This window comes from Phaethon aethereus, assembly GCF_964289735.1.
Source record: "Phaethon aethereus genome assembly, chromosome: 12".
NCBI lineage: Eukaryota > Metazoa > Chordata > Aves > Phaethontiformes > Phaethontidae > Phaethon > Phaethon aethereus.
The window spans coordinates 4,117,119-4,136,516 of record NC_138588.1 but is presented as its reverse complement, the minus strand read 5'-3'; the positions used below and the strand labels follow the sequence as shown (position 1 = coordinate 4,136,516).

Genomic DNA, 19,398 nt, shown 5'->3' with positions numbered 1-19,398 from the left:
TAAGTTTATTATCATACACTTATGCTGTTAATTAGTTAATTTAAAAAAAAATTAGTATATTAAAATGTAGACATAGTATCCAAGCAAATTTAAAAGGAACATCAAGAGGTATGTAAAGCTGAGCCTGCCTCATATGTTTTCATTTTTGTTCTGCAAGTTCAGAGCAGAATAGCTGCAGGATAGCTGGTCTGGCAAACTTGTAATTCTGATTGCTACTATTTTGTACTAGGGCATCTGGGTTATCATTAAAAACAAACATGGAAGAAGAATTTTGGAGATGCAATCTGAAATATCCTGATAAGCTTGAATATTCATGGATTAATTATCTAGTTGGACCAGTGTCTGAGGTGCAAACATTGCCAAGCATTTAGGCACCTGACTCTCTGTGAAGGCAAAGGAGATTACATTCCTTTAAAAATTTGGGCCTTGATGCCTTTAAGGGAAAGAGCTTACTGCACAGAAAGTTTCTGCAGTTTCTCAAAAATGTCAACATTTTGGATTCATCTAATCTCTGAAATTTGCTCTACAACCAGATTGTATGGCATTTTTGAATATAGGTCCTCTGGTTTGCCTGATCCAATTATGCAGCTCAACTATCTCCAATGAAATGTTCTAATGTAACACTTTTACTAACTAAGAAAATAGACAGTAGACATATGTAATCATAAAAAGATTGAGGAGGCTCATTTCCTGCAGTTTATTTCCCTTTTGTACCAAATATTTACTGTCAAATGTTTATTAGTTTTAAATTTGGATTTTTTTAATACTTTATTGAATTAAAAATACCACATTACCATTGGCTAAAAGAGGAGACAGTTATATTTGCCAGTAATTTCTACAGCTAATGCCAATGACTAGTGCCAATTTTTTTTTGTTGTTCATATTTTTGTAGACAGCTTTGAGACTTACAATACAAGCATTCTGCAGATGAGGCATGAGAAACACAAAGGTGAAAAGAACACAAACTATGAAGGTTTAAAAATTAAAGTCGATCATTTCCTCTAAAGAATTTTCTTTCATTGCCTTCAAACACCAATTCAGAGTAGCATAACAGGATACAAATATTTACTTAAATTGATGGCATAATTGATCCAAAGCTTCACAGTGTGAATGCTAACTCTTAACACATATCTGTAACAGAAAAACACTCCTAAATAAGTGACTGTAAATTGGTTTTAATCTGCTGAAGTTCTACGAGGCTTTTCATTAGAAAGTGCTGAAGTCCTTACAAAGTATGCTTTTCTTTGAGAGATACTAAAGAAGCAATGGAGGAAAAGAGCACAGTTTTCATTGTTTTCTAAAGATGTCAAATAATAAGAGTGGTGAAAAATCTTGGGAGACACAAACACCTTCTGTCTGTATCTTACAGAGAAGAACAGTGCCTGTTAGTTTGTTATTCTGGCAAGCAACTTGTCCCTGAAGCAATTCCAGACTGGACATGCAATTTCTGCATGAGAAATGCTGACCACCTACCAGTAGGCTGACATTCTTATTAGGCACTGGACTATCCAGAAACAGAATGGTTTTTATCGCAACAAGGGAAATAGCAAATATCTATTCCAACAGCAGTCAAGCTGGGTGACACCCACACAAGTGGAAGAACTTGAATCATCCTGGGTAGATCTGGGTTTTTCTTTACAGACCTATATTCTAATACTTTGCTTCCAGTACAGTAGTCCTGGTGGTCTGCATTTTCTTGATGGAGCTGGAAAATACAACCTATCCAGACTCTTTTCTTATTGTTTTATATTAGCTAGTTTCCAAATCCAAAATAAATACAACAGCAAATGTGAAATTAAGAGCATGTTCCCAGGACTTGTTATGTGTTCAACAGTTTTAGTAATTTGGCACTTAGAAGCCTCAGATATCACTGATTATTATTTTCTTTGTTAACACTGACTTAAGATCCCAAGATTGTTCAGAATGGGAATAAGCAACAACTAAAGATTACAAATGGCTAGTTAATGACAGCAAGAAACCTGGCTGCCTCATGCCTGTCTGTATAGGACAGAATGCTGCCAACCGGTGCTGGTGACAGGACACAGTGCTTCATGACTTCTGGATATCTCCGAGGCCACGCTAGAAGTAAACATTTCTCTAGTCCCTGTCTAAAGTGGGATGATATCTAATTATGTGCAAGACCTTAGGAAAAGTTTAGCGTGCTCAATTCCAGAGGACAAGTCAGTCAGCCTCATCTCAAATATGATTTACATCTAGAGACACCAGAAATCAGTGTTTCTATTTTGCTAATCAATGATGTGATATAAGCCATGTTGTACCAAAATCCTGACTAAACATCACATTGCTTAGAAAATACACAGGAAGGGGCCTAAATGGCCTCATTAAACAAGCAGTCATTAATATTTCCTTGGCATAGAGTTAGAGTCAGCTCCTAAGAACGTTGCAATGGTCTGAAGGTGAGGTCTACTGAAAGATCCAGACAGTCATGTGAGCTGAGTCTGGGGAAGTAAGCGAGCATTCTTGTAAGAAGAGGCTTTCATCTCAGCTGAACGTCCAGCAAAACAATCTCTACTGAGTATTTCAGCAAAACAGTGTCAAAAGGGAACTGTCTCTAAATCAAGACCGAGTACAAACAAAAGTTTTTCTGGGTCTGCTCAGGGAGATTAACAAGACCAATGTGAGGAAAGGAGGAGGACTGCAGTATGTGCTGCAGTATGTACTGTTGACATGTGCTGTTGTGTATGTGCTGTTGACATGAAGATCAATGGGAGTTTGACTACTGATTTTGTATCAGCAGTGCTGAACATGCTGAAAAACCCATTAAGTAGTTCCGAAGAAAGTACAGACTCTTTTTCTTCTCCAGTGCTCAACAGTTTTATTTCCACCTCCCACCTTGTTTTCAGGTACACCCCATGAGCTCTTACCTCCATATTCTTACAGAACGTAGCATTGGTCCCAAAAAGTATCTGGCACTGTTCATCGGCACTGTAGTGCATCCCAGGCAGCTTGTGAGGGAGCCGCACTGCATATTGGCTTCGGGGGTCTGTAACCAGCAAACAGGTGCTGACCTTGGACCTGTGGAGTGTATGAATTAAATATACCTTTAAGGGAAAGCACCTTTGAACTGGAGTGCCAGACGCTGTTGTCCTCTCTTGAACAGGGAATCTGATAACCTCAGGTGAAACAGTGATGATTTTTCCCATTATACACCTGTAAGCCTTCTAAATCATTGAAAACTATGGATAGAAAGGTCCTTGGGAACTCATCCATGGCTCCAGGCCTCAAGGCAGAATCGACTATATTCACATTAATCTGAGTTAAACATTTGTCTAAACTATTCCCAAAAATTTGATGGAGATTCAATTCTGCCCTCAGGCTATCTAGTCCAAAGCTTCATGAACCTTACAATGACAGCTAGAAAGTCTTCTATCGTGTCTCACCTGAGTCCCCCAAGCTGAATTTTAAGCCCTTGACTTCTTTTCCATCACAGACATAAAGAAAATTTTTTCCCTTTGCCATCATAACAATCTTTTACAAATTGGAGTATCACTTTATCATCTCCCCTCTATCAAGGACAGAGATCAGTGAGTTCAGATGCAAATCTATTTTAAACTTTATGCTTTTAATGTAACAGTAGATTTCTCCTTTTCTTTCATTATTTTCTTTTCTCTCCCACCTCTAAAGCCAGAGTGGGGAATTTTCCATGCTGAACCCATTTCTAGCAACAAAAGCACAGGCCACTGTGCCAGACACTGTCAGAGAGCTGCACTGTAGCTCTAAGACCACGATTAGAGAGTTCACACAATTCCAGTGCTTGCCATAGTACATGGGAGTTAACAAGCAGCAGGACAGAAATCCTTCCTGAACATGTTGAACATGATGAACTGAAATATGGATGCAGTGGGAAAGAAGTTCATAGTGACTGTTTAAGTCCAACACTCACTGAGGGGTGAGAAAACACATCAGAATTACCTCCAGGCAAAATAAAGTTTCCATAAAATAAAAACTATTTAACAATAATAATGATGACAGTAAAAGCCACAGCACAAGCTGGCAGCATCTTCCACAGAGAAGATTTTTTCAGGCCACCTACACACAGATTTCTGTCATTGCAAACATGAAGGGTATTTTTTGTAAAGTTAAGATGTTCTAGGATTTTTTTTAAGAAGCTATCAGTACCTTAACAACTGCACATAATTCCTCTGCCTCTCTGCAAACCTCAGTTTCAAAGGGGCTACTGTAACGGAGACAGATTCAAACTTGCACACCCTAATAACACATGCACATCCTTTTTTTAAGGAAAACTGTTTAGACTTTCACTTTCAAATAACACATTGGATATCTTGCCTGATAGGATTTTTGATAATCAGCAAAATCCTTACTTTAGGAAGTTTTCAAGGTCATCGCGGCTGCATGAAGACCAGGAAAGGTCACTTGGGTTCCTGCCCTTCACCCATTCTCCAGACATAATATGAGACCTCCCTGCGCAGGGCTGATGATCATCATCATGGCTCATTCCCATGCTGTTTGATTGAAAGAAAACAAGACAAAAAAACTATCAAGTTATGATGTGGCTTTCTCATTTCCCATTGGACTTAGTAATGACTCTTGTAGCAATTAACAAGTTGAAAACAGCCTGCACAAATAAGAGAGAATCATTCACCTACTGCTCTGAGCACCTGTTTAATGAGTAAATATAGGTTCCTTGAATTTATCGGTTGCCTTAATTTCACAAAGGTTTTAGTATTTGTCTGTTTGAAACTTTTAAGTGTGCTTCCTATGGACTTTCCTACCAGGAAATGTAACTAGTTGAGCATTCATGAGAAGTAACCCTGGAGAACTGATGTAGCACAGCCAAAGAATATCTGCTAGACTATCAAAGGTAGTATTTATTGAAATTTTTTGATTGCTTTCTCAAATCTAGTGGATATGGTCCCCACGCTGAGAGAATGGTCAACAAATTAATACTAGAGATGGGCCAAATTTGTCATTGTGTCAGTGCAAATTTGGAATAACTCCACTATTAAGAAAATAATTTCTCTAAATTTGTGTTGTACAATCTCTCTCTCATCTAACTTTGAAGCTGACCCTTCTTTGAGTGGTGGGTTGGATCAGATGACCTCCAGTGGCCCTACCAACCTAAATTAGTCTATGCCTCTAGAACAGCCATGCTCAGATAGGAGCCTGAGGCAGAATCAAGCCCCCATTTCTGCAAGCACTGTCCAAACAAGCACCAAGACTGCCCCATGCCAGTCTCAGCAAGAACAGAATGTGACCTGCTCAGCAAAACAAACCATCAAAACAAACAGCAGATTGTGTAGTATAAACATACATGAAGGAATCCAAATACATTCAGTGAGGATTTCAAAAGGTATTCAGAAATAGAAAAGTACTGCTTTAACCTCCATCCAACTTCCCAATCAAGACCGTTCTATCATTACTGGAGTCTCTGCCATTGGGCTGCTACAGTAAATCACTGTTCAGAGTAAATCTCTGTTGCCACTAAAGGAAGGTGAGACTCCTCTGCTGGAGGTAAGCCTTTGTGAACAGTTCGCATGGTAGCAAAGAAGGGACAAATGATGTGACCAAGTTCACCTGCTACATCAGTGAAATGTCAGAAGTGCTGACTGACAGTCCTATACTCAGCCCACTGTACTATACTGCCTGGCAGCAAAAATGGGTTAAGCGTTTTCCATCCTACTTTGAAATATATGAAATATTTTTTTTAAATCGTATGGAATAATAGCGTTTTGAAAGGTTAACATTCTTCCTTCAATTCCAACATGGAATGGAAAATGGCTTTCAGACAAAAGGTGCCTCGTATGGCCAGTGTCACTTTCTAGCAAAATAAGAGTCACCAGTTTGGGGCTGAAAACACTGATTAGTAGGACCTCACAAGGTCTCCAGCTGGCTGGGCTGAGCAAGCCAGGAGCAGTCCCTTTAAATATGGTGTCGGACTCTTTAATCCATGCTATTTCTCTACAAATCAGAGGCTCCTGTTTGTTTTCTGACTATGCTCTTGGCTTGGCTTCTCTCCAGTTTTGGGACTCAACTGTTCAAAGCCTAAACACTACATGCATTTCTAGTTGCAATGAACCAAAACTGGTTTCAGCAGTTTGATAATTATGGCTTAGATAAAACCGCCATCTATGCTATTTTTAGCTTGAAGTGAAGATTATATGGCGGAGTCTATTATTTTAGGTTTATCTCCAGGGACATTATTATTTCTAGCAAAACTACATTTAACATGAATTTTAGACTCAGAAGTTCATAGTTATCCTTGTTTTTAAACTTTTGTGGGTTTTGAACACAGCAGAAACATTAACATCAAGCACATTTTGTTTGATGCACGCAGGAATAATTTAACAGTCTATTAGTAACTCTAACTTCAAAACAGTAAAGAGTGAAATTCCTGCTCCACTGAAGTGAATGGGAGTTTTGCCATTGACTTCAATGGAGCCTGGATTTCACTCCAAATATTTTACCCATGTTGTTTCTACACACAGAGAAAACTCTTCACATGCTAGGAAGAAAGTTCCAGCAGTATTCCTCCAATGCAAATAAGCCCGTCTAAAGTTAGTATTCCTAAAAGGCAGGAAAGGAAGAGCTAAGTACCATGAAGCGAGGCATGTAAGCTTGCTGGAAATCTTCCAGAGGAAAGTTTGCCTATCTAAAAATGCCAGTTTAGAAGGCTTGTGGGCATGTAGCAATCGTGTTAATTTTTCTAATGGAAACAAGGCAGGTTTCCAAGGTTCCTGTCAGCTTGCCTGCCTTGTGACTGCCACAGTGCTGAGACTCAAAGCTGGGTCCTTCAGGTTTCTACTGTCAGGGCTTCTGTTGGATGGGACTTGGCAGCACCCCCATTCTGGCAGCTTCCTGAATGGCCTCCTGGTCAGCACCTCAGCTGTTCCACTTGAAAAAGGTGAAAACAAACCATCTTTCTCATTTTCCAAAGTGTTTTAGGCTCCCTGATTTTCTTTCTTCCATAAAAGACTAGTGTTTGGTCTAAAGTTCCTTAGTTAGGATTAATGCCTTAGCTTTCTGATTAATGTCATTCATTCTTTGTTAAATTTGTTGAAAGTGGGATTTTTTTGTTGGCAAACAACAAGGGCAACAGTTACTAATTAGTACATTCCTATCCTTCACTTTATTTTAAACCTGACCGCATGAAAGATGTCTACCTAGGAGAAACGCTGAGGCTAACATTCATTACTCAGCTTTGATTTTGCAGGGGTGTTTGAAGCAGACAGAACATATTCTTTATAAAGACTGAGTCAGAACTCACATCTCAGAGTTATTTACAGGCTTCTTCTGATATTCGTTCAATTCTTACATGTGTGCAAATCGACACCTTTCTGAATAATTCCTGATTTCTTAACAGAAATTCTTTAAAAAGTTGTAAGCATAAAGGAATTGAGCCTGAGCTATTGCTATAAAGCAAAGGAGCTCTGCTAAGTCAAAAGAACCATGCTAGTTTATATTAGCTTGGGATCTGGCCTCAAGGTACATAGGCAACTTCCACTGGCCTCTCTGTGATGAGTTACTGGTAGAATGAAACGAGCAACACCTTTGGAGCCTGTTTTAATTTGCAGTACAGAACTTTTCCCAGCATCTACTTTACCTTACAATGACTCACTTGAGGAAAGGATTAAATGACCTACAGGACTAAGGCATACCCTAGCATGCTAACACATTCTTTTCTGAAGTTCAAGGGTCTCCAGCTACATCAAAGGGATCAATTTTTCCTAAACACATAGTAAATGTAATGCCATGCTGATTCTTTTCACTAATGAATAGCCCTCCTACTTTTAACAGAAATAAGTCAGACAGAGCAATGTGCATTTGTGCTAAACAACACTGCAAGTGCTGATTCGGTACTTTGCATTTTCTTTGTGGTCATCTAATCTTACCTGCTATTCAGAAGTTCACATGGAATTAGAAGCAGATAATCGTTTGCTTGAAATATTCTGCCATGGGAAGGAGTTCTATTCTTACATGAACAGATCTTGAAAAAAGAGCTGGTAAGAATGGCTCTTTAGATTAGAAGTAGGAAAGTCAAAATGGCACCACATCATCACCCTGCAAACCCACTGCCCTCTGTGCTCTCCAAGTCAAAACTTTCCATTTCATCAGGAGCAGCAAACACATGCTGTATGTTATCCTTTACACAGCAAAGCCAGCACAGCCATTACAGGGGAGCAGGACTCGATTTCGCTTTGTGCTGTTACTACCACAGTCATTAGCTCCATTCTAAGCACAGGGTAAATTTCACCTTTGGTTCATCACATACTGTTCCTGAAGGCAATAAGCTTCCACAAAGGCAAGCAAGAACAGCTTAGACTGTCAGCCCTTAAACTCCTTTCATTCTGTGTTTATTCAGAGTAAGCACAACGGGACTCTGGTTTCACACTCCAGCTTCTTTTCTAATATAAATAATGCATTGGTTATCAGTCAAAGACACTTAGGCGTCACTGGAGTCCTGCAGCATATTTATTGTTGCTTATCATATGTGAATCCAGAAACAAGCTGACCGACCAATATGAGTTCTGACCTTAACATAATCACAGCAAGACAAATTTTACCAGGAGTCAGAGGGAGGCAGCAACAACAGACCTCTTTGAAGCTGTTTTTTGCAGAACAACACTTTAAAGTAGCATTGCTATGAATAAAAAATAGTATGCAATCTCTCAAAGCCCTAGCCTCTCTGAAGTCTGTGCTCTCTTCCAGGACACTATTCTCCATCAGAGTCTATGCAGCAATCAGAACTGGGTCAGGATGCCAGAATTACACTCTGGGCCTGAGCCAGTCAATCTTTTGTGTAACCCTTTTTAGCTAAACGCAATTAACAGCCATTTGTTTTCCCACAGCAATGCTAAATAAATGCACTTGCTTTGTTTGTTTCAGTTATTAGTGGAGCTTCTCCTCTAGACAGTTAATGTAACTAAATTGCTCTGTTTACCCTTGGTGCGTTTTCCAATGTTTCCTGTTATTCTTTAAAAGCCTGAGCCAAAGTGCACCAAAGCCTGTGGAAAGCCTCCTACTGCCTTCAATGCACTGTGCATTGCACCTCCAAGTTCTTGAGGTCATGTATACAAATATTCACCAGAATCAAATGACTCTCAATAGGTTTCCTATTAAAAGCCCCAAATCTGAGTTATAACGCCAAGGGCTGAGGGAAACTGATTTAGGAGATGCTTTAGATTTTTTCAACAGCTGTAACTTTGTGGTTGGTAACAGATCACTTGAGAAACCTCCAGGATTATTATCATAAACTCCCCCTCTGCTGGGGGAAGATTATGAAGCAGGGGCAAGAGTCAAGTTTGATAGCAAATATCATCAGCAGTAAAAGAAGAGCTTTTCTTCATAAAAAAGCAGAAAGAGGATAGCAAGTGAAAGAAGAAATTATGAAGAAAGGAAGCCTGAAAAAAACACACCCAGAAGTGGAAACACCATGATCTTCTATGATCCCTCTGTTTCAAATAAGCACTTGAGCTGGCTGTTAATAAGAGCTTCTCCATAGCCTCCCTGTGAAAGTCAAACCGTTCGTCTGCAAATAATTGAGGATGAGTCAAACACTGGTTCACTTTAGAAACGAGTGACACTCAGGACTAGCAAGGCTACCCAACGTGACCTGGCCATCACCCCAGTTGCTTATTAAATTTCTGCACGACACACAATAGATTGCTCTCCACACAACTGGTACTAACCTTAAAGTCACCGTTTCTCCAAAGGACAGTGAGGCTGTCCAGCTACCGAGAAGGAAATGAGGACAGTGGTCTGTCTCTCACTTCTACAGACAGAAATCCAAGGGAGAGTCTTCCTGAAGAACCAACTCACAAACTGCTGCAACTGTGTAAGCTCAGCAAGACATTAAAAAGGAAGAGTTCCTTGGGGCCACTTGCCCTGCAGACCAACATGGACTCAAAGAATTGAGCCTGCTACAGCAATGCCCCCAGTACAGAGGGGGACAGGAGAAGGCAGTGATATCTCTTGCTCCAAGTGAAAAGCTCAGTGGAGCCACTAAGGTTTTCACACTGTTGCCTGATCTTTCTTTGCTGGAAAGCATGTTTTCTCTACCTGTGTTTATAACAGGAGGCCCTTAGCCTGCAGATATTGTCTAAAAGGCTCTGTTTCTGCAAGGCAACAGTGAATTGCTAAGAGCTATATGCAGTGCCAGGAGTATGCATGTCACAGCAGGGTAGGTCACTACTGACCTTCTCAAAAGAGCATATGAGAAGTCATTCCCTGAGAGCCAGCGTGCCATGACTCATCCAGAGGTAATCTAGCATTAGCTGCAGAGCCAGGAGTAAGCACAAAATTTCTTTCTAAACCCCACTGGAGAAATATAAATGCAAAGGGAGAGCAGACTGGACAACATCCTCTCATAGTGTGAGGGGGAAGGGAGAAGGGGGATCTGTAATTTATCCACTTGGGCATTTCAGTGTGGGCAGGATGACACTGCTCCATGGAAAGCCTACTATTTAGGCATGCTGTGGGCACAAATGCCATCTCTTTATCCATATGAAGGACATAACTGAAGGACAAAATTCCTCCCCCTTCCCACTTCCTATCAGGTCTCCATGAATGGTCAAGAAGGGAGTCCCGTCTCTATAATCCATCCAACCTCAACCACAAAGGAAGATGCTGGTATGGAAGAAGGTTATACAGGGTGCATGGCTGACAGCTGAGAACATTAAACATGGCCATTAAACTCAAATCGATATAGGTCACTAAGCAGAGAATGTACGTCAAGAGTTCTCAGCAGCTACTGATTTGGGCTGGATTTGAACCAGCAACTTAGAAGTGGGAGACAGTGTATCACATAATCAAGTCTGTGAGCCATCCAGTCCCAAATCGAGTTCAACGTTAGGAATTTTTATTAATGTTTGAAATTGAAGCTGCATCACTGGAAAGATGCCTACTTCTGAACTGGTTCAACATGTTTAACATTTCAATACAAAATGCTGATATCTTACAAGTTATGAGCTTTTCAACCAGTTGAGAATAAAGGCATAAACAGAGGCAGAAGTGAAATGGGGTTGTTCATTAGAGCTGAAATTATAATAGGAGCTGCAGTGCAAAAATAAGAATCATAAGAGAGAGACCCAGGAAGGTGATGCATCTGAAAAGCAACCAAAGAGAGGCAGAGAAAGACAGAGGGGCCAGAAGGGAGGCCAAGTGAGGCTTGGATGGAGGGCAAACTAACAAATGCTGGGGAAACACGTTGAGGTCAGGTGAGCTGAGCTGCGGAAACAGCTTGCCTAACCTTCTTACAAAAACAACGGTCACTAAGACTGTTGGCTTAATGGAAAACAGGCTTTTTCACCTTGTGCTTTCAAACATGTAAACACAGTTGCTTCAATATAACTCAACTATTTCAGAAGCTGTCAGGAGGTACTTTGGGGAGCTGTGATGAAGAGGGGGAGATTACCCTACTTAAAGCATTTGAAGTAGTCAAAGATGGTCATTGTGTACATAATACTATCTAGAACAGGGGTGTTCAGGATGGGTGCCGGGCTTTTTTTTTTAATCAGGAGACAATATTTAAAGGGAGTCATGACTACTGGACTCTTGTTTTCACAACCAAGTTTATATCACTCTCCAATAATGAAGTAACCAGATATTGTATATGGTTATCTACTCATCAAACAGCCAAGAAGTCAACAACAGCAAGTGAGAACACATGAATGCCTATGGTGAATAACAGTGTGGAAAGCTGTGGTTTATTCAGCTGCATGACAGATCCAGCCTTTATGATATGGTCTTCATTTAAAAAGAATTAGTTCTTCTGCCATGGAATCTGGAAGGCAACAAGTATGAGCTTGTGCCACAAGGGACAGATAGCACACATGAGAGAGGCTGACATGGCAGGAACAGGCAGTGTGGCCTTCTACTCACCCAAACATTTCATCTAAAAGCTTGCTGCTCATGTGGTTCTACATACCTGTAACAGAGTGGGCCAAACCCCACTGATACCAGTGACAGTGCTTTTATATGGAAGACCAGGGCCATGAAGAACAGGGTGAATCATCTTATGATCTCCCCAGCAACAATATCACATGCTCACACTATTGACTACTCTTTCCAGCGGACATGTCCTCATGCAATTCTCTCTTAAGAATCCTTGCCTCTTTTGCAGACTGGCTGATTCACAGCAGGGCAGGCAGTGCCTGACGTATTCCAAGATTTTTTGGTAAGATACAGGAATCCAGTTGCGATGCAACTGAACACTTACCATTCCAATGGTCTGCCTCCACTGCATCTAATTTGTAGGATGTGGTCCCAGCATAGCAACCTTTTCCTGAATAAACTTCATACTGTTTCTGGTAAGGATCAGAGGGTTCTGAGAATGCAGAGGGTAGCGTACCATGTGGCAGAAAAAGGAGCGCTCCACTGAACACAAAGTCCTAGAAAAAGCTGAAGTTGATCAATATATGCACAAATAGTCTTGGTCGAAACTCCACGTTGAAGAGGTAGCATTACCTCAAGAAAACATCCTTCTTCTTCCTGATCTTAACACTCACTCCTTCCCAAGTCCCACATAGTACCTAACACAAATCTCTAAACTTGAGAGCTGTCAGCCAGAATAGATCCAGCAGTATGCATTCAGACTCAGAAAGGAGGTGATTACACAGCACTGTAAACCATTCAGTACCAACTCTCTCAACACAGGCAGGTTCCTGTCCTGTTCAGAATCCTGTCTCTCTGAAGGAAGACTTAAAGATGCAAAGTAAGGTACAACTCCCAGTTACCAGGGGTGAGCGTGTAATGGCTGTAACAGCCTACTCCCCTACTGCATAGGACTCAAAAGTGGCCATAGTGGTCCAGTCTGATTGTGCTGATGCAGAAGGGACTCACTCTCACCGACAGAGGTTTAGGAAAAGCTCAAACAATGAATCCAATCACATGACTACTGCCCAACATCACATGGGAATGACTGCCCAGGGCTAAACACACTCCTTCTCCGCCCTCACACTCTCCCAACAGGATCAGGAGCTCAGCACACTTATGCTTTTAGTAACAATTTTTGTTGTCTTTTGTGTTCATGAGAGCTCACAGCATCTTCCATTCCAGCTTTTCTTTTTTGGTCCTATGGGCCTTAACATCACACAGCATATAGATTCCTGGACTCTTTACTCTCCTAGAGCACCATGCCATCTCTCCAGCATTCATCCACCCAGATGCTCAGCATTTCTAAACCCTTTTCAACATGCTTTGATACATGCCAACAACACACACGGCAACAGGTTCCTGACACAACAGTATTGGTAAGAGTCAAGGATTGCTTTGATAATCCAATTCCTGTTGAAGGGGTGAACAGAGATATATCCAAAAACACTCATTGTAAAGCAGGCTTCAGTGACTCTACCGGGAATCACTTCTCTCAAGCTACCAATGAATAGACACTGGCTACTTGTCATGATCCCCCTAGAGCAAGAATGAAGTTATTTGAGGGACAAAGGGTAACATTCCCATGAAAATGTATGCACTGAGCTGTTTCCTTTCCCTCCACAAGATTTAATCCACATCTTGGACATTAAAAATGCTCTCTCTATCACCTGCTTCAATCTGGTTTCAGAAAGCAAGGAATTGGTCCAGAAGGAGCACAGTGATTATGAATGAAACAGTGGTAGGCAGAGAAAGACTCTGCTCAGTTTTCTGCTGAGCAGAGGCTGCTGTGCTCCATCTGTAGCTCCTTGTATGCACCCTGGTGCATCGCAGAAGTAACATGCTGAAGGATAACAAGCTGTTTCCTTTCAGCACTGCCTGCAGTGGGTGAGAACAAGACCTCAGAAAATGTGACATGCATTTCCTCAGAAGATGAAAAGGGAGTATAAATTGTAGGGTGGAAAAAGACAAAACCCTTGGATAGCTGGGTGGGATTTCCCACCCACTAGGGAAGAAAGACAAAAGCTCAGTAAGAATGGCTGATGGGTTTGTCACTCTAAGTGTTAGCAATCTAAGGGGAAGCTCTTGCATGCAATCACTTGCACTTTTCTAAAACTCCTGTGAAATCAGTAAAAGTTCAGTCAACTACATTAATGACTGAGGGTCAAACCTGAACTAGGAGATGCAACAGGAGACATCCTTAAAAAAAATGCAAGGAGGATTGAGAGATGGTGGAGCATATTTGCCAAATATGTGCAACACAAGTAACCACAGATGTCCCACACTCTACCCCATCAGGAATCCACCCACTGCCGAGTGCTGGGGGAAGCATGGCAGCCTGGGGAATGCACTGTAGGAGTCAGGAATGCTGGCTGTTTTCCCCACACTGGGAGATGAATTCTCCATTCCTGGAGGTGGGAATGAGGAGATGGCCAACATCAAAAGACAAAGAGGTGTGAAGTAACTGTAATATATATAATTCTACCAGCATCAAGTCTTCTGAAGTGCCCAGACAAGCCAGTGGATACATGCTTTATGGTTCCCAGAGCAGCAGAAGTCCTTTTCACAGAAATAAATATTTTTCAGCCTCTTTCTTTTATTCTTCTTTCTTGGTCTACATTGCCAGTCACTGTGGGCTTGCAGATTCAGTGCAAGAAGGTCCATCCTACGTGACCTTTTACACTGATTCACCAAAATGACAGGTGACTGTAGTGGACACTATCAAACTTGCATGCTCTGTTTTGCTTGCAAAAATAATAAAAAAAACCCCAAAAACAACCTCTCTAGAAAAAAAGTTGCACAGGAAATGTATGATGCAATTCTGTTAGTTGCAGTTATAATCTAGCAATAGCTCAGTCTGCAATAGTTCTGCTGAAGACATTTGCTTCAGCGGAAGACATTTGCTATAAGGACAGAGCATTTTTGGTGACGGTGTCCTTGGCACAGACACTCCCATCACTCAGGAGTGCTCCCCATCCTTACGGAAACTTTGTTTCTGGTAATGCTCCTCCTGTATACCAGCTCCCTAAACTCTTGGGATTTTTCATAATGGTGCAGCTGGGAAAATAATTCATAATCCTAGAACCATCTGGCCTTGGCTGTTCATAAATTATTTTAAAAGCTCAGCATGCTGTCTTACTTAGTCTCACTTATTTGATCAGCAGGGAGAGACTTGGTATCAAACAGGAATGTTGCAAATTATGGCTTGGTATCAAAGCAATTTGGAAATGATATGTTCAGACCAATGCTGAAGTGGAATTCTTTGGGTAGTGAGCATGCCTGGTTGCCTACAAACCTCAAGGCTAATGAAGCCAAGTTTGCTTTCATATTGACTAAGAATGCCACTGAAAAAAGTAACAAGCAACTTGAAAAGAGATAATCTTGCTTTGAATAATTTTGGCTTGAACATGTTAATGTGAAGACAAATTACAGAGAAACAAGAAAGTCTGTTATCTTCATAAGTAGATATCTCTTTAGAGGGTCTCTAGCTGATAAGAGGTGTAGCATGCATGTCATTTAACTGATGAGAGCTTTCTGGGGACCATGTTGGAGTTTTTTTCATGCGATTCTGCTCATCACACTCGGAGGTGCTGCTTGCAATAGTGCATTTGGCAAACCTCATAAGGTTACCTCAACAAACACCATAAAAATTTCAGAATGAGCTGCAGGTATGTATTGTAGTACTTAAAGTATAAAAAGAAACATGAATACATTTTTCTAAACAAACAAAAGGGTTGTTTTTTTAAATTTGAATGGAGAGAAGCCTCTGGATCATAGCTGGATTAGTATTGAAAAGGTGTTAATAGCAGAGTAAAATAATGGAGAAAGAGGTAAAAAAATATACCCGTTGGAGAAGGTGACACTTAAAATGATGGGAGTTGATGTTTGGGCACACAAGCAGAAAAGTAGAAGACAAAGTCATTATTATAAAGCTCCTGTAGGAAAACCCAGTTTGCCACATACTAAACCCAGGCAATCTGCATTTTTATCAAAAATCGACCACTGATGACCATTGTGGCTCATGATGGCTACTAGGGAAGAGTTCTGCCCTCTTGGGGTAAATCTATCCCATGTTACATAGCCAGCAGCTTTACTTGAGATAAAGGAAGCGCTAGACAGGAAAGAATTTACCCATTGAAAGTTTCTAGCGGTTGTGGTTTTGAGAGGAAGAAAGGAAGCTGTGCTTTTCCTTTGAAGGAAAGATACTGCTCCTAAGTCTAAAGACTATCTAAACTAAGAAGCAAACTGTTTCTAGGTAGTATCTCTTTATCCTGTCTAGTTTTAACATGTATAATTAAAATGAATATTTAGAACGCCAGATTAGAAACCTGTCACTTCATTAGCTGTCTCCAGAGTGATGCCAGCAAACAGCAGGGTGGTAGGAAGGGAGCCCAGCTGGCAGCAGGTGGAACAGACAGGCAGACTTTGGGCTCTCACTAGCAGGTGAGAGTTTGCTACGGGAAGGTGAACATCAGAAATTTCTGAAAAGTCAAACTGTCCCATATGTGGATAAGATCCAGCATACAGAATGAGTGTCTCAGCGGACTTCAGAGCAGAGAAAGAACATACTGTAAAAATATTCATTTTTAAGGTTCAACACCCTGAGCTAATTAGAACCCAGCAGGAAAGATGACACAGTGAGAACAAAGCATTATGATCAGACTCCTTTTGCTTTGATTTGTTTTACCTAAACAAGAACAGAAGCAGAAAACTGAGGATTATTCTTCTCTTTTTTGGAAACTGGGGTTCAAGTAAAGACCTACGTGACAAAACTCCCTGCTGGGTCAGATTCAGCAATGGAAAGAGGCCCAGCATCAGATGTAGGGAGGATTTTGCAGATGGAAAGGGATCAGTGAGAACAAAGAAGGCCTGTTTATTTCATTTGTCTAGTAACCTCTTTTTGCTGAATTTTATTCCCCAACACAACTGTTGGCCAAAAGGCAGCCAACCTTGTTCCACTACAGTGCAGCCTGCCACTGACATAACAGTAAACGGAACCACATTTTTAAAGGCAACATCATTTCCACTGGTGCTGCTGCTGCTGAGTTACTATCGAAGGCTTTTCCAAGTGACAGCCTAGGATTTATCACCTTCCCCAGCTCTGCAGTCATTTTCACCTGGAACCTGTTGAACTCAGCAGGCCAGGCAGACAGCATGGGTTACAGGCTATTGGAACCCAACTGCTAGTGGAAAAGTAAATATTTCAGCTAGATTGCTGCCCTTGTATAAAAACAAATTATTATTTGGTAAATGGCACTTGCAAACCTAATATTTCCTGTGTTGGTGTGTACTATAAAGGTTGCACAATGGGTACTTGTACTGCCCCTATATTTTGGGTCATTGGGTGCACAAGGCTGTTGCCAGCAAAGCCAATGAAGTATGAAACCAGAACCCTTGTAGCAGGAAGCATATGCAAGATTTGCCAAACCATTACAGCCCAGCTATTTAATATGGCCTTGGCTTACTCAGCAGAATAAGCCTTCAAAAAGAAAGACATAGCTGGCAAAGCCACAAAGCTATTGATTAAATGAAAATTGTGTTGTCTGGGAGTTGCTAAATGACTGTTGTTTGCCTGTTTGGTGCAGTTTCATTATGTTAAGTAGAGCTGTACAAGATGCTCAAAAACAAAGAAATTAGAGGGACTGCAAGAGAATGTTGCTTCACTAGGGATTACACAGACATCCCTCACAAAGCGTCGACTAAAACCATAGAAACCCTTGCCCAGAACCACAGTAAAGCTTGCCACAGGAGTCCAGAAAGCAATGGGAGGTGGACATTCCCACGTCCAGTTCCAATGGGGTTACACTCCAAATACTGTGAATAAACCATCAAATTTTGGAAGATACATGGGCGAGAAAAGATACTCATGATAAAGGGAAGGTACCGTACCACCATGCTAGGATTAGCGGGTTCAGTAACTGCACCTGTAAATATCTTGCAGTTTTACATAAAACCAGGCCTATTACCCAAAGTCGGTACATGATACTACTCGAACGTCTCCATTTCTCGTTCCCAAACTTCTTTTTCTTTATGTGATTTCTGTATGTGATTTTCTTTGTGTGACTTTTCTCTGTGTGATATCCTACTGTCATTGCAAAAACAAGTTGCCCAGACAAGGTTAATACAACAGAGATATTCTACTTCTGGGATTCAAATTAACTTGCTCGAGTATCATGTACTGTATTATGTCGGGCAAACACACCTTCTGTTTAGTGGTGCTCCACCACTACTTCTTCCTCAGGTCAAACCATCCAAGCTTGAAGAAGTCTCCACTGATTTTTTTATTTACATACGTTTAGGTCTGTATCTGTCTCTGATCTCTGCTTCCTGTTACCTAACTTAGGACACAGTTTCCAGAAAGCTATTATTAAGCTACTAATATCAAGCTTCTTAGGTACATAATAATTTTTTTGGTCTAAAACAGACCCCTCGGTGTGTTACCAAAAGTGGAAGAATCATCTCCTGATATTTTAGGTTATACCTAATTGTCTCTCAAAACCAGAATGTGTTATTAAGTAATTGCTTTGACTAGATCATACCAATTCTGATGTACAAACATATATGATGAACAGGCAGTGTTCCATTATGTCCTTTTGGAGTGTACAGAGAAGGGCAACTTAACCGTGAAAATGTGCTTGCAATTATCTGTGGAAGAAGAATGAAACCTGGGAGGAGGGGAACAAGAAAAGGGAGCCTGGGAACAGAGAAAGACATTCCACAATAGATTTACAACACAAATGGCAGAAAATAAAATTAGCAGCTCCAGGGTGGGTACGGACTGTTGCCAGCATTTTTGGCCAGCCTCAGGGTATGTCTATGCGGCAGTCAGTCACTCCCAGGAATCCTGCGACTGCAATACACTGGAACAGTGACATACTCCTGTGAGATTCAAAATGGAGAGTGTTAGCACTAGTAGAATATAGCTGGAGCAGTAGCTGCCTGAATCAAACTACCCAGCCCCTCAGGAAGTCTTGGTGTAGCAACACAGTGACTAGTACCTGAGCTTGCTAGAGAAAAGTATGCATAGGATTGCCTCTGGCTCCAGTCCTCCTTGGGATCCAACTGACCTTGATTTTCAACTGCTATAAATGGAGACATGTGAGTTTCAACACATTGTCTTTTGCAACATGGTCAAAGCAGCCACACAGGTTTTTACAAAGGCACAGAGGGAACTGCACTGCAGCTCTCCACCACAAGACACAATCTACATCCAAACTGCCAGCAGTGCCATTGGAGGGGTATATCCAGTCACAAGACAGATCAGCCACAGGCTGATGCTACCCTACAGGCCCACAAGATGGGCACCTCTTTGTAAGATCTCTCTCTGGTAAAACATTCATGTGCAGGAGTGAATAAGATGCCTGTGGGTATGTGTTAAACTAGAGTCTTTAACTATATGCTGAAATACTATCCTATGCTTAGAAGTTTGGCCTCATTTGCAGGACAGAGGGACTAGCGTTAAAACTGAAGTTGTCCAGATAACCCTGAAACTGAGACTCTGGTACTTCTACACGTTTGATTCTGCACCTCTAATAACGTTGTTTTTAA

At 41.1% G+C, this 19,398-nt stretch overlaps 1 protein-coding gene across 1 annotated transcript in view; it reads right to left on the bottom strand.

Moving 5' to 3' along the window:
• The window catches only part of ADAMTS17 (ADAM metallopeptidase with thrombospondin type 1 motif 17), a gene marked incomplete at its 3' end in the record, with an annotated part of 194,530 nt that overhangs the window by 94,042 nt on the left and 81,090 nt on the right, over positions 1-19,398 (bottom strand). The window contains exons 9-10 of the mRNA XM_082005379.1: positions 4,344-4,484; positions 2,886-3,036 (exon numbers count right to left, since the gene is read on the bottom strand). Of these exons, the coding sequence (XP_081861505.1) occupies positions 2,886-3,036; positions 4,344-4,484 (292 nt within the window). The remainder of the gene's footprint in view (positions 1-2,885; positions 3,037-4,343; positions 4,485-19,398) is intronic.